This window comes from Eptatretus burgeri, chromosome 9 (genome assembly GCF_056783735.1).
Source record: "Eptatretus burgeri isolate ZD-2024b chromosome 9, Ebu_testis_v1, whole genome shotgun sequence".
NCBI lineage: Eukaryota > Metazoa > Chordata > Myxini > Myxiniformes > Myxinidae > Eptatretus > Eptatretus burgeri.
The window spans coordinates 74,283,901-74,300,900 of NC_140969.1; the positions used below are offsets into that span (position 1 = coordinate 74,283,901).

Consider the following 17,000-nt stretch of genomic DNA (forward strand, 5'->3'; position numbering starts at 1 on the left):
TGTGAAGAGTATGTGTCCTATCACAGCATGCTTTCCAAATTCCAAATTCCTGCTTTAACCTACAAATTATGCTTCCTGCAATCATGTGCTGCAGATGCAAGAAGAAGGATTGTCCCGTTCATGAAACAAGTAATCTGACCAGAGACATGTTCTCCTGAAGGTCGAGTGTGTTCCTGGATTACTTTTTATGTAGTTTCAAACGATGCTGCAACATTTAAGTAATATTTGAACATCGATCTTGGGTGTGCAGACTTTGGGTATACTTAAACTGGCTCCAGGACAGATGACAGCGTTGACTCACAGGCACGTGTGCTGTAACCGCAAACAACGAGCAGTGAAGGTTGCAGGAATCCTGGAAGCAGCATATTGCTTTCGATATGATCCATGACTGTAGTGTCGGAGCACATGAAAGGGACAATCTAAAACACTTGGTGGGAAGTTCAAAAGTATTTCTACAGCTGGTGCCAAGACGCTTTAAAGGCCCTTCAAGAAATGCATTAATATTTCTCAACAAACATTAGTTATTCCGCACAAGGCCAACGCATCCTTGCTCTCTTCACTGGCATCCTTCAAAAATCCTCTGTAATCCTTCCTTTATTCGAACGGAGTATTTTGTGTTTCATCAAATGTACATTGAAATAAAAAAAAAACATCCGTTCAACATCTCCCCCCTCCTTTTATTGATGACTTGACTTATTAGACATTACAAGAATATTACTGACCGTTTCCTTTTGAACCTCCTGGTTTTGATTTTGTGAACTCAATCACATGACAGCCCTATCCCATATGCCTCCGAGGACCTGACCTGGAAACTTGATCGGAACATGGAGCACATTGCATACTTTTGAGAGAACAGGAAAAAGATGTCACTTTGGAGGAACTTGATTATCCTATTAAAATACAGATTATAATTTCAACCACAGATTTATTTTATTCGTTAAGTCAGATGTAATGATGGGGAAATCATTAAGTATCTCCATGCATGTGCATTGCTGCTTGAGAATAGCATTTTTACCAATTATTGGGTTGTCAATTTATTGGATCATTTCCATTACTTTCTATATTTGCTTCAACCTCCTTTCCGCTGTTCCGTATGAACATATCATGATGATTAATTTGCTCCACACGTCCTAACGACACCGAATATTCAGGCTTTTGATAAGTGATAAGTAAAAAATAAATAAATCATTAACCTGATTATTCTGGACAGCAGCAAAATATTGATTTTGATATTTCTCAAGGCATGACATTCTAATTCCTTATTTTCACCCTTCTCCATCTACCCCTTATACTTCTTCCCCTTATGTTTCCTGATGGGCTCATATATTCATACGTAGTGGTTTTCTTCCAGCTTTGTCATGCATTTACTTTGAGCAGACACAGCTGTTTTTCACTACAAGCTTGAGATGGCTCAAACGATGCTGTTTTGTCTGCATGATTGCCTTTAAGCCTACACAGTGTTTTTCAGATATTGGACATGTTGTTCGTAAGTTAGGATCCCTCCACCACTCTGACGTTCCTCTTCCTTTTTATTGATTTGATAACTTTTGCTAGTTTCAGATTTCCATACATTGTAGGACTTCTTAAAATAATATGCATTGCAATTGGCTGGATGGTGGTCGACAATGGTTAAGAGCACCATTCAGCCCAGACATGTCCTTGGTGTTGCTTTCTTATGTTGATTGACTGAACTTAAGTTGTGTTTTTCCCTTCCATTACCTGTGGCAACCTTTCCATTCTGTGGAGGCCAGCTGCTTGTTTGGAATTGCTACAGGTAGCTGGTTGAGTTGTTTCGTCTTTGCTGTGTGGAGGTGAACCGTGACATTCTGAAAACATGTGGGAATGAAGTTCTCTCTGTTGGCTAAATGCAATGGATCATTGTCACTGAATGTGCTCAAACAAAGTTCGTTACTGTAATGTACTCAATGGACAGGAATGAAGACTGAAATGGGAACAGCATTTTTAATCCAGACACCGGCACAACACAGCACAGCACAGCACAGCATTGGGACATGGACGGGTCACCTGATTCGCATTAACCACACCCCTGTGCACCCATGTATCCATGCATTAGCATAAACTACTGATGATACTGAAGGACCAATTTTGTGCTCCTCCTAGCAGTCGCGTCACGTTTTTCTCGGTACTGTGACCTGGACTGAAAGAAACTTCGTACCTGTAAGAGTGCATCACACATAGCGGCAATAGTCAACTTTCAACTCTGAAGCGGAATAAACACTTTTCGTTGAGAGGGGGCGGTGGATGAAGAGACGGGGGCAGGGAGTGAAGAGGCGGGGGACAAGATAAGCAAATTTTTGGGTGGGGGTAAGTAAATTGAAAGCGGGAGATGGGGGAAATGGGGCGGGGGATGAGTGGGCGGGGGCTGGGGTGAATTAGGCAGGGTTGAGTGTGAGGGGTGGGACAGGGGGCGGGGGCCCGGGGGCAAGAAGGGCAGGGAATCGAGACGGGGGGCGGGGAGTGAAAAGACGGGGGTGGGGCCGGGGTAATTAAATTTTTGAGTGGGGGTAAGCAAACTGAAGGCGGGGGGGGGGGTGAATGGGGCAGGGGCGGGGGATGAGTAGGCGGGGGCAAGCACGCCCTGTCCAGTCCATTGTCCCTCGAGTGTGGGTGAGCTGGTGAGGGTGGTTGAATGAAAGGATTCTGTCTGTGATGGGGTTTCGGCTAGTATATTTATTAATTTGTGACAAAGAAGATGTGCATGTACGATTTCTTAAACATCTGATCAGTAATGACATTTGTGAGGACTTAGAAAGAAGAACCGGTCTTACTAATGAAATCTAGTGTCGATCTGTGTTGGTGGACAGGCAGGGCAATGGATGAAATCAGGACGTTCGACAGATGTTAATCAAAGTGTGCTACCCACTTTGGAAAGAAAGGAGAAGCTGACATTTTGGGCATTAACCCTTCATCAGAGGAAAAGAGCATTGGAATAAACCCTCTTTGCTTCGATGAAATGTTAATGGCCGAAGTATCAGCTTCTTCTTGCTTCCCACTGTGGTTAGCATACCTCAATCAATGTCCTGTTGATTTGATCCATCTGTGCCAATAGTTGACCTCTTAAGGGTTGCTTCATTGTATAAGAGTGGTTAGAGTGAGAGTTGCATTGCTTTTAAATAACTGTAGCTCTGTTCAACATAATGTCTTTCAAACTGGCACATATATGAGACCACCTATCCACCACATGACTGTCATGTGGAAATCCCTCTCATTGTCCTAATGTGTGCCAGAAACAAGATGGTGGCTGATATGTAATTGACTTGAAAGGTCAGAAAAAAGAAAACCACTTGTATCTGGATCTGGATCTTCACTAAAATCTAATCGATTCATCTTTGTCACACACCCAACCTGTCCACCAAGTTCCGTCAAAATCCGTCCATACCTTTTTGAGATATCCTGCTCACAAACAGACAGACAGACAGACAAACAGGGGTGAAAACATAACCGTCCATTGTCGTTGGTGGAGGTAATGAATTGCAGATTTGCAGTGCAGTTTGTTGATTATGCCCCACGATGGAAACGTGTGTCCAACATTGATGAATGATTTAGGTCGTGTTGCCGAGTTCAATTAACTAACATCCTTGTACCAGGCCTTTCTCTGATCAAACTCACAAACATTGACAGGCCGGTGAATTGCAATTAAGGACCACAAGCAGATGAGTGAGATGTCTTTCTCTGGAATCACTTTGATCGTGTATTTAATTAGGAGCAAGGTAGGCTTTGATTTATAGCATTTGGTAATAATTATGATTAATAGTGGTTGTTGTGAAATGTGACGTGAGCCAACTTGTTATTTGGTGCAAATCAAACCCACTTTGTGGACTTTCATGTCAAATTTGATGACAGCAATTGAATTGTATATAAAGATGTAGGAGTGCAATAAAAATGCTACAAAGGTCACTCATCAGCTTTTGAGACTTCCAGTTGGCAGTTATTACAACAGCCTTTCTTATTCAAGCTCAGTCAGCAGAACAGGCAGAAGAATAGTGACTTGTGCTGGCGAGCTCTTCTTTGTCAAAGTCTTTTATATTTGTAAGTTTTATCTGAATCTCGTCTTTTTTACTGTCTATTTCAGTTTGCAGAACCAACCAATCAACATATGGAGGGAATCTGCAGGTTGCATTGATTATCCTTTACATTGTGCCTGTGATGCACTTCCCCGAAGAAGTCTGCATACTATATGGTTGGGATTTGAACCGAAAACTAAATTGTGCTAATGTGAAACTTATAGAGCAGTGGTCCTGAACCTTTTTCAATCAGCGTACTCCTTGGTCTCGGTGTGAGGTGGCACATACCTCCTCTTAATGGTGACTCAGTTATTTCTATATTTTACTACGTGTGCAAACAGCTTCTTTTTCACTGCCTCAAATCAAAATGTATCTCATGTACCCCCTAATGAGGCATTGCGTACCCACTGGGAGTCAACGGACCCCCGGTTCAGAACCGCTGATAGAGATAAAGTAGTGTGATCATACTTCTAGTTGCATTCTTTTTAAACGTATGACTTTACTTTGTTTCACTTGTAACACAAGTTACAAGTAAGCTATGACACAGGTAAATGAACACGGCCGATCATGTATGTGCTGCATTCTTCCAAGTCTTGTTTACTGGCAGGCTTTATTTTGCCAGGGGTCGTCTACTCATACGTATTATGTGTAACGTGAAAAGGATATCATGGGTTAGAGGTTGGGGGTGGTGTGAAGAAATTGAGGATAAGGTTTAAGGAAAGAAAAGGAAATGGTAGGATAAAGGGATTAAAGTGAGATTAGGGAATTGAAGAGAGTTGGGAGTTGAAAAGAAAGGAACGTTGGGAGGAGAGTGACAAAGGGGTTGAGGAAGGAATGTTTAGGCATTGTGTACGAGATGGAAAAGGAGATGCCAGAATTTTGGTATTCTTGTGGACCTGATGTGATACATCCAATATGTGGTACTTTCATGATTATGCAAAATCGTCAGGGACATTATTTATAATTCTTCCTTTCAATATATTTATTTATTTACTTATTTATTGTGCAACTTTTATTGAATTTACTGAAATGGCGTAAAGTAGTTTTGAGCACCACTTCTATTGTCTTTCCCTGGTTCAGTCGGCATATACATGCTAGCTGTAATGTAATGTCTATTTTACATGTGTGTAAATATGAATTGGGCCATATATTTATTATGTATTCAATTATGACATAATGATTGACCAAAACTAGTGCTTCATTTACTCCAGCAGAATCTACTGCCAAGCAGTCATTTTAGACTGTCCACACCATGTACATAAACTAAGTGCCCACAGGACGTGAGTCTCTTCCATGCAAGTCAATCGGTAGTGTCATAAAACCATACACTGTGCATTGGTGCGCAGGAGTGAATGGATGTGACAGCCAGATTAATATCTGCTCTGAAAGTTTGCATGCTCTGCAATATGGTGTCATCCTGCTGGCAATGGGCTCGATAACAGCTTTTGTTACTGGAATCACACCCAAGAGGTTGTAGACTAAGTACTGGAAGATGCACGTGAGGGCAGTATTTCTCAGCAATACAAGAAAAATTAAAATAAAATAAAAACAAAGGTCTTTTCCTTTTTGTTTCCACTGTTAGCGGCAACAAAACAACCCCAGAATTTTTGTGTCCCTAAGTCATGTGTTTTTCAGTTCTTCATTTTGCTTGATTTGTTTGGCAGACCCCACTATTTGACCTTATTCATGTTTTTATTTCTGAAATTGACAGAATCAAATCCTGACAAGAAGTCAACTAGAATCAGATATGTCTACATGGTGCTAAAGATTTCCCTAATTGTATCCACACAGCGTGCCGTCCAGGGACGTACAAGGCTGAAGCAGGAGCACAGCCATGTGAAGTATGCCCAGTACACAGTTCCAGCTTGAAGGAGGCTACAGCATCCTGTACCTGTCATGCAGCATTCTACCGAGCCTCAACTGACCCACCAAGTTATCCTTGCTCTCGTAAGTGTCACAGAGTTGAGAAACAATTCGTTTGTTTGCCAATTTCATACTCTTTCCTTCTTGGGGAATTGTTTACACATTGCTTGTTCAAAATGAGGAAATCTTTGACCCTCTCTAGTCTCTATCTCACCTCATTTCCATCCCTTTTCCTTTCCTAACTCTTTTCCCTTTCCTCCTTCTTCCTACCAAACTCCAAGTGCAGACACAATATTGAGGAAGATCATCTTCACTTTGTCAAAGCATTTTGTTTACTTTTCTACAGAGTTTGCCATTTGTTTCATGAAGAACAAACGTGAAAGTGTGTATCAATGTTCAAGGTAGGCTAAAATTACCAAAAAGTTGAAATTATCAAAATGTTATCACAAGTCCCATGCAGGAAGGCATTGGATTTGAGCAGATGGAACCAAAACACTGAACTCCGAAGTGCAAAAGGTATTTCATTCTTTTTTGGAAGACGTAGAGACTGAGAAAAGAGTTTTACCACAAACACACACATCCAATCACACACCAGCATCCAAAATAGCCCCGTTCACCTGTGCCAAGTCTGAAGGCTGTACTGTCATGCACAATGCTCTGAAATGTTGTCTTATAACAGAGACTAAATGGCCAGATAAGATGCCTGTGTTTTATTATCTGATGCCTGTGTTTGTCTCCGGACATGTCTGGAGACTAACAACGCCTAGACATGTCTGGAGAAAAGCTTCGCCCGGACACGTCTGGAGCCAAGCTGGCCGGAGGCAAAACACCAATCAGACACATCCGGAGACAAACTCCCGTCTGGACAAGAACCCCACTGGTACATATCTGGAGACAAACACTGCCTGGACACGTCCAGAGACAAACCCGTCCAGACATGACCACCGTCAGGATATTTACAGAGAGACAGAGAGGGGAGGGAAGAATGAGAGAGGTGTGGGAAGAGGGTACTGCACTGCAATAGGAGGGGGGGGGGTAGAGCAAGAATGGGACAAAGAGAAAGAGAGAGGGAATGGGGTGGATAAGGGAAGTTAGCAGAGAGAATATGTTGTGTATTATGAAAAAACACATACACACACACACACACACACACACACACACACACACACACACACACACATACACACATACACACATACACACATACACACATACACACATACACACATACACACATACACACACACACACACACACACACACACACACACACACACACACACACACACACACACACACACACACACACACACACACACACACACACACACACACACACACACACACACACACATACACCCACCCACACACACACACACACACACACACACACACACACACACACACACACACACACACACACACACACACACACACACACACACACACACAAACACATACATACATTTGTGCTTAGCCAATATCAGCAATTTTTCTGAAATCGGCAGGTTGGAGTCAGTGAGATTACCCACTTCAGTATGTACTGTATACAACCCAGAAATCTTGAGTAGCTTTCACCGAACAACAACATTGCATTTATATAGACATTTCAGGGATATATTCACAAACATTATTCTTTATCAACAGCTGCATGTGATGGGTGGAAAAAAAAATTTGGCTTGGTAATTTAGAAAACATGTTAATACAGCAAACGGCTTGGAAATCGGGTGTTATTTCACAACTCGCTCAGAATGAATGACGGACGGAGCATGCACCACTAGCTCTGTATGGTGGAGCACAAACCACTCGCTCAGAACGAAGGAGCACAAACCACTCACTCAGGCCGATGAAGCATGAACCACTCGCTCAGGACGACGGAGCACGAACGTGTTCAGGGTGACGGAGCATGAACCACTCGCTCTAAATGATGTGGTGCGGCAAAAGTTTTCACAGTGAGTGAATGATTCGTTCAGTATAACATAGCACAGTACCACAATCAACAATTTGTGCTCGGCAAGTGGCCCTGAGCACTCAAGCAATCACTCCAATTAAATGTTTGATAAGGAATGGCTGGTCAGGCTGTCGCTGCATTCCATATTGGATCCCTTTAACTTTAAAGCCGGTCTTCACTGCGTACACAGCAGTTAATGAAATTTTTATCCACAAACGAGTTGTTCCTTAATGCAGAATAGTGCTGGAGACATCACAAAGTTCAATCGCCTGTGAAATAAACATTAGAGAAAATTTGCCATGTTGCCTGCTCTTCTGTGTACGTACCAACTGGTGCATTGGTTCAGGGTCCATGCAAACGTTAAAACGTCCGTTTTTCACCATATTTGCTTTGAATCTGTGTCGAGCACCTCACAAAACCTCCAAAAATATCGACACAAATCTGGCAGATGCTATGGATTGGCAGTCCCTCTGGGGGACAAGGCGTAAGGTCAATCAGTGAATGCATTAAATGATATAGCTCAATGAAGCTGGTTAATTTTAGCACATTCCTAAATTTTTGTTCACTCAATAGAATTCTCTAAACAGGAGAAAAATGATAAGTGTAATGCTTTGGCAATTTCACATTTTTTGTGTATGTATGGTGGAGGAAACATAGCCTTATTTGCTTAAACTAAATCGGTATATCGGATTAGTTATGACTCGTTTATTTCTTTAAGTTATCAGATTTTACAACAGATTTCAACACTTATTTAATCCGGACCTTATCTGATCCTCAAAACCGAAATAATATTTTGATGATATACTTTAATTAGTCCGTGAGAGTAGATCATGGAAAATCGTATCATATAATGCATAAAATCTCTCCATCCTCCTAATTTGAAAACTTTAGCACTTACAAAAGTGATGTATACAGCAAATCGTAGCTATTAAGAACAGGCGTTCGATATGAGTGAGGAAAGTGGAAAAAATAAAAAACCTTTATCGTTAAGAAATCGTTGCGGCCTATTCCAAGTCAAGGCATGGTTGAGCAGGCCAAAAAACATGGTGGCTTCAGACCCAAGCAAGGTTACCGAGGACATGCCTTAAGACCCCATAGAGAGCAGTGACCGAGGATGTGCCTGATAAAGGATATAATTATACAAGGCCGTTGATTATCTTCAAAAGGGGTGTTTTAGTTAACCCAAACGCCCAATTTTCACTCTTGCACCTCCTTGGAGTTTTCTTCGTATGCATGCAAAGTTTCAGGCTGCTTGGTTTCATGGTTTTGGAGTTATTGAGGAGACACACTGACACACATTGACATTTATTTGTATAGAATCTGTACATGTTCATGGAAGTATATATACTATAGATGCACGTAGAATGCACGCTTGCCTCCACTATGCTCCACTAGCACAGTCATGCATTGTGGAAGATCTGCAGCTCAGTATTCAAACGAGTATTTGTGGGAAAAGCAGCACACTGAGTGGTAAAGAATAAAAAATATTTGTTGCTTCCTGACGTTTTGAGAACAGACTAGTTCCCTTCCTCAGAGGCTGTAAGTGCAGTTTCAATGTGATGCTGCGCTAAATTCCAATGGGAATGACTCTGCATGTTATGGATTGGTCTGTGTCCTCACCAATCACATTGCTTCTTGTATTTGAATTCTCCTTGTGTCCTGTTCCTGTGTTTTGAGTGTTCTCTTGTGGTTAAACATTGAAAATGCCAAAAACGGACAGACAATGCTGGTGTCAACGGTATACTTATAATAGACATCCACAACCATCCTCGACCATATTGTGGATTGTCGGCCGAGGCCCTCACTTTTTTTTTTTATTCCACCCTCATTTTCTTTTTTGTTCCACCCTGACTTTTCACCTTTATTCGCTTTTAAGTCAGTTTTCTCCACAACCATTCGAGTGATTGACATAAAACTTCAACATTGGAGTGCCTTCCTCCGGAGAACTTTTTTTTTATAGAACAAAGGTACATAATTATTGGATGGAAAATACTGCTATGGTTCCAAAAAGTCTGTTTTCTGTAAGCATGCCGGATTGCAGTGTTTCACATAACAGAACTATTACTCCACTTCCTTGAAAATATATAATTAGTTTATCATCCATTACAGTATTGCTTAATGAGTGATGAGTGGAGTCTTATGCATGAATTTAACAAGAATATTTTTTCACGACTATCTGTTGAAAAGGCAATAATGGCAATGAGCCATTCAATTATGAATGGCTTTCAGGAGTGGGGACGGCAACAGTCATTTTATATTGAAGGGACAGTGGCTATAACAACCTGAGGGATGTGGGAGAAAAGAGTCATGATGGTTGCTGCTGTTTACTCTCAGATTCAATGTTATACTGCACAAGAAAAACATTTCAGTTCAGCAAAAAGTGATCTACACATTACTGTGTGCAGCGCAGCACGTGCTCTGATACATAACGGATGGCACAGCGAGGAGAGATGGAGGAAATGTATACCCATTCATATTTCACCAGACTTTGTGTTTGAAAATGTTTACTTGTCACTGTTATCCTGTCTAAGTGGCTGCAGCATGCTGGCTATTGTCAGCTATGAGACTGGTAACATTTCTGTTTACTTTGTGAAGTCATATCTGAATAACTTTTCTTATGCTACAATGTTACATATTCAGGAATCTTCTTCCAAGAACTGTGTGCATGCTTCTTTGTAAGAACTGGGTTTAATGACATTTATTTACTTATCTGCAAACAAAGAAAAGACTGAATGGAGATTGAAAAACAACTTAAATCACAGGCTAATTGCAAGTGCCATGCAAGCCAGAACGTAGTTCTCAAACCACAAGATGAAAGCCTGCATACGCAAAGCAGGATGGATACAAAGTTCAAAAACACTGTAAAGCTTTTGACACAAGATGCAGATTTCTTATAATTACATTCAATCTTGAGAAGTACTGCCCTTCAAACCCATAACAAATGCATGGCAAAATGGACTATCCACAAAATCGTATTGTTCTTGCTGGTAATCTTTTTGGCCAAATAAAGTTGCTGAAAAAAAATCATCTGGGGCCCCAAATTTAATTGAACACCCAACATGAGTAAATACATTAATATAAACTGCTTTGAAATTGAAAATGTCACAATAAACATTGAAATTGGATTATTTCCAGCACAAGTGATTCAGAACCATTACCTGATGAACACTTTGGAGGCATTTATATTGAGCGTATGATACAGTGTTGGGTTCAAGATTTTTTAAACAGGAAGGAAGGGTGATGATAATCCTAAAATGTCTAAAAACAAGGGCCTGCACATACAATACAATGGAAAACTAGTCTTGAACATTAATGGTATATCGTGCTGTGTCGGCGGACAAGTATACCAATAGATTAAATCAACAGAATGTTGATTGGGACATGCAAAATGGCGTGGAAAGCTGATGTTTCAGGCATTAAGCCTTCATCTGAGCTAGAGAGCAGTTTTGGGGAAATACATTTTCCACAAGCAAGTGCTTCATGATATGATATTATGCTTTTCAGAAGAAGATCAAAAGTGTAATATTTCTATAAATGAGTATCTGCAAATAACTACCTCTTGTTTTGCAGACTATCAGACAAAATTGAGTTTTCAGCAAAGGACTCTGTATATTAGCAGGAATAGTTAAGGAATTAGAGAATAACGGTCTAGGTGGAAGAGGGTACATACTATTAAGGATAAGACAAGCTGCTTATACTTCTCAAGGAAGTTGTTATTTGGGAAGATGAGCTCTCCTGGATCAGATTAGCAAAATGCTTGACAAGAATCGTCAGGGAGTAACCCATGTCTAAGGCAGAGGAAAGGTCCAAGCAATTTTGTGTGACATTATGTTTGAGGTTCAGCACATGCACTGTTTCATATGTCAACCTAAGTAGCACGTACGATATATTGCGAGGCCATGAGAATAAACTAACATTGTACACAGAAAATCATATATTTGTAGAACAAGAATGCCGATCGAATGTTTTGAACTGATGTTGTCCTTCACTTTGCTTGCAAATTAAAGGAGACTGACAAGATATAAGTTAGGTCATCCGTTCTTGACATTTATTAATTGATCTGGTATTGGCGACTTTCCCACATTGATAGTAGGAGTCCACTAATGGAACATAACTTGCAATAATGAAGAACAGTAGACGATGTCTGTTTAGTATATAGCAATCAGTGAGAAAATGCTATTTTGTAAAGAGGATAAATACCTCTTTCATTCGAGGTTTTTATTCGCGATTCTTGTTCAAAACTTAATATCTGATGGCTCAGTGGTTCATAGAAATAAAGCAAATACAGGTTGTCCCAGATAAGACTAAATTGTTTATATTTTATACTTGCAGGAATACCCAGGCTTCCCCGATATTGCCCGGTGTATTTTTTTGTGGGGGGGCCTAAAACACTTCCCTTCACCCACTAAGGAATGTGGTCGGGGATAACATAAAGGCTTAGGCACCAAAGAGCGATTCAAAGAAAAAATGCATTTTTTTTTTTTAACCTAAAACACTCCCCGGCACTCAAAGATGAAGATCTATAAGTTTAACGAAGATCTATTCTGCCATCTTTGAGTAAAATGGCGACACACACACACACACACACACACACACACACACACACACACACACACACACACACACACACACACACACACACACACACACACACACACACACACACACACACACACACACACACACACACACACACACACGGCTCTCTTACAGTATAGATAACTTGAACAACATTCCAATTTCAATAAACCTTTAAAGATTTAAACTATAGACTTTTGGCATTTAATTCTGCGTGTTTCTCATTTTTCCCTTTTTTTTCTCTTTCCACACGTCGATGATTAAATCATAAGTGCTTACAATCTAAAGAGGTACTTTAAAATTTGCAGCGTGGTTTGAAGATACCCACTTAGAAGTGGATGTCCAGTTGATTTGATTCTGTACAATTTAACAAATCAATGTTGATGTCATTGATATGTCTTCATCATTTGCATCACGTAACCTTCAGGTCCAAAATAATTCACATTAAAGGAGGAGGTGATTGCAAAAGTTGTTGGAGCTTTTGGAGCATCTCTGAAAATGTCGGTACGGTCCAAGATAATTCATGCTTGAAAGATGAATTATCAAAGAAAGAAGCGAAGCTGCATTATTAGAAAGAAGTGAATCTGTATTCTTAGAAACCTCATATTCTCAATGTGATTGATGAGGAGCCTCAAGCTGCTCACATGCCACTAGCTCAAGACGTGTCTGCAGATACTTTTCTTGATCGTGTCTTGGTGGACGATGGGATATATTTTCTGAAGCAATACCACACATAATTGAAGAACTTAAGGTCTGCATTTCTGAAAAAGTTGAACATCACCATTTTTGAGGAAATGCAATAAAATGCACTTTCTGACTTTACAAAACACGTGAGGAGAGTTATCGAAGAAACTGGCCCACTTACAAGCTTATGAACCTACAAGCTTTCAATGACCAATAAATCCTTGAAAAACTATTCATAAAAATATTGTACTTGCTGCTTTCAATTAATTGTTGTTTGTTTGCCAGCTATACTGCAACTTCTTTCTTCCACTATGGGAACAATGAGGTTGGAGTCTTCAGATTGTGGTATTTGCTCTGCATCTCCAGAGCACAACCGTTCTGCACCATAAACTGTGCAACATTGGCCACCCTCATGATTCTCAAGAGACTCGCTTTGCGGCATACAAATACCAGCCAGAAAACGCCGCAGGATTAATAAAGTTATCATAGCCCCCAGCCCGGCAGTTTGACCTCCTCCATGGTAAGATGAGCTTGCCAGCTGGCCTTGTTCTCAGGCAGCTGGGACAAATGGTCTGACAAACAGAACGCCATTGCCTCTATCAATGTACAACACCCATCTGCTCATCCATGCTCATAAATTTGCACCCAAGAACCCAACTTTGTGGTGGTGATGTGCTGAGTTGATTACTATATGCCAGCCCCATCTCAATTTGACTATCGTCGAGTACAACTTTGCCATGTGTAAGGTATTTTACATTTTTTAAAATCCATTACTATGCATGAAGATCACCTCAAGAACATCCTCAGCACATCTCAGGCCTGGATAATTGCCAAGCACTCTGTGGCATGATGTTTAGCTTGGTTTACTGTGACCTCTAAGGAGACTGCATGCAGCTGATCTGGCAAACAGTGCTGAAAGGTGAATTTGGTAGCTGGTTTTGCAGTGAAAGATATGTCGTGGATAATTAATTTGGATATTTTATGGATCTAAAAGGAAAATGGTTTCATGATGAAGATTTCTGCTCACAAACTATGATGACTAAGATTTCTGCTCACCAACATGGTCATGCATATTGTTGGTGTTGCCTCTATCGATACTAATAAGTGTGTGTGTGTGTCAGTGTGTGTGTGTGTCTCCTCCATAACTCCAAAATCATAAAACCTAGCAGCCTGAAGCTTTGCAAGCATAAAAAGAAAACTCCAAGGAAGTGCATGAGTGAAACTTGGGTGTTTGGGTTAATTAAAACACACATTTTGAAGATAATTAATGGCCTTATTTAATTATATCCTTCAGCAGGCAATCCTCAGCCACAACGCTCTCTGGGGTCTTAATGCGTTTCCTGGGTGACCTCGCTGGGGTCTGACGCCACCATGTTTTTTGGCCTGCTCAACCTTACCTTCATTTGGAACAGGACGGAGTGATTTCTTTACGATAAAGTTTCTTTTTTCACTTTCCTCACTCATATTGAATGCCTGTTCATCATAGCTATGAATCACTGTTGACATCCCTTTTGTGAGTCCTATATTTTTCAATTTTGGAGTTTGGAGAGATTTCATGCATTGTATGATACAATTTTCCATGATCTACTCTCACGGACTAACTAAAGGCTATCATTGAAATATTACTTCAGTTTTGAGGTTCGCATATTGTCTGGACAAAATAAGTGTCAAAATCTGTTGTGAAATCTGAAAATTTAAAGAAATAACGAGTCTTATAACTAAGCCGATACACGTATTCACTTTAAGCAAGCAAGGCTATGTTCTCTCCATACATGCACAAGAAAATGTGAAATTTCCAAAGCATTAAACTTATCTTTTTCTACTGTTTGGAGAATTATATTGAGTGAACAAAAAATTTCAGAACAGAACAAAATTAACTAGCTTCATGGAGCTGTATGATTTAATGCATTCACTGCTAGACCTCACGCTCTGTGCCCCAGAGGGACTACCTCTCCATAGCGTCTCCCAGATCTGTGTCTATATTTTCGGAGTTTCGTGAGGTGCTCTGCAGGGAATTAAAGGCAAATATGTTAAAAAAACGGACATTTAAAAAAAGTTATAACGTTTGTGAGGACCCCGAACCGATGTACCATGTGACAAGTGCACAGATGAGCAGGCAAAATTGCGGATTATAGATTCTTTTTATTTCATTAACTTCTGTGTGCATGGTCTAGACCAGCTTTAAAGTTAAAGGGATCCTTTACGGTATGCAGCTGCAGTCTGGCCAACCGTTCCTTATAAACCATTGAATAAGAGTGCTTAAGCCACTTGCCGAGCGTCTATTGTTGATAGCGGTACCACGCTACGTCACTGAGTGAATCGTTCACTCACTGCGGATGCTTTTGGGACGCCACATCATTCTGAGCGAGTCGTCCGTGCACCATCACCCTGAGCGCGTGGTTCATGCTCCTTCACCCTGAGCGAGTTTTTTGTGCTCTTTCACCCTGAACTTGTGGTTCGTGCTCCGTCAGCCTGAGCGAGTGGTTTGTGCTCCATCACCCTGAGCAGGTGGTTCAGGCTCCGACACCCTGAACTTGTGGTTCGTGCTCCGTCACCCTGAGCGTGTGGTTCGTGCTCCGTCAGCCTGAGCGAGTGGTTCGTGCTCCTTCACACTGAGCGAGTGGTTCGTGCTCTGACACCCTGAGCGAGTGGGTGTTGCTGATGCCGATGTCGCCGATTTCGGTGACGTGTATGTGTGTATTGCTCATGAAGCATAACATATTCTCTCTGATAACTACAAACTCCCCTACCCCCAGCTCTCTCTCTCTCTCTCTCTCTCTCTCTCTCTCTCTCTCTCTCTCTCTCTCTCTCTCTCTCTCTCTCTCTCTTTCTCTCTCTCCATGTCCCATCTTTGCTCTACCCCCTCCCAATACAGTACAATGCCTTCCTCCAACATCTGCTCTCTCACTGTCCCTCCCCCCTCTCTGTCTTTCTGTCTCTGTCTCTGTCTCTCTCTGTCTCTGAACATGTCTGGGCGGTGTTTATGTCCAGACGGCAGTTTGTCTCCAGATGTGTCCGAGCAGTGTTTGTGTCCGACCAGCTTGACTCCAGACATGTCCGGGTGGTGTTGGTCACCTGACGCATGCGGGTGGTGCTTGTCTCCAGACAGCTTGGCTCCAGACGCGTCCGGATGGGGGTTTGTCTTTGGACTTGGCCCGACAGGAGTTTGTCTCCAGATGGGAGTTTGTCTCCAGATCGTGTTTATCGTATAACTGGTGGAAAATGGATTTCAGACATTACTTTGTTTCCAGGTTAACTGTTATTCGATGCAGAATCATTTTGATGAAACAGTATGAATTCTAGTTAACGTTCCACTGCACATCTGCCTTCCCTTCCTCTCACCTCACACTGCCTTCCCTTCCCCCACCCTCCTCCCTCCCCTTCCTCCTCTCCCCTTCCTCCTCTCACCTTCCCCTCCACCTCTTCACTCTCCTCTCTCTCTCTCTCTCTCTCTCTCTCCTCTCTCTCTCTCTCTCTCTCTCTCTCTCTCTCTCTCTCTCTCTCTCTCTCTCTCCCCCTTCGCCCCATCTTTTTCTCCCTCCCACCTTTCGTATTACTAAAGGTTATTCAGCATAGTGATGGTTGGTATTTGCTTGTGGTTAGTATATAAAGGAGAAAATAGTCAATAAAGTCATCAACCTGGCACAATCTTTTGAAAAGTTCAAGAGTCAAGTTATTGTGGAGTTTTATCTTTGTCTTTGTTACAACTGTTTCATTCACAGACAAGCAGTTGATGAAAAGCATTGTTGCTGTGTCACTCTTTTAACATGGTCGATGCTGCTTTGAGAATATAAATGCATCAGGTTTTTATTTTCAGTTGAGCATTTTATTTGCAGCTGCCAAGGGGTGTTGTTACAATCTTTATGTTCTAGGTATCAAGAGCTTGGAAGTCTGGAAAC

General features: G+C 41.3%; 1 protein-coding gene across 5 annotated transcripts in view; it reads left to right on the forward strand.

Moving 5' to 3' along the window:
• Positions 1 to 17,000, forward strand: part of LOC147020366 (ephrin type-A receptor 5-like) — a 285,255-nt gene that overhangs the window by 118,387 nt on the left and 149,868 nt on the right. For all 5 annotated transcript variants that reach the window (XM_085895675.1, XM_085895672.1, XM_085895673.1 and 2 more), the window contains one exon: positions 5,817 to 5,972. In XM_085895675.1, coding sequence (XP_085751801.1) covers positions 5,817 to 5,972 — 156 coding nt within the window. The remainder of the gene's footprint in view (positions 1 to 5,816; positions 5,973 to 17,000) is intronic.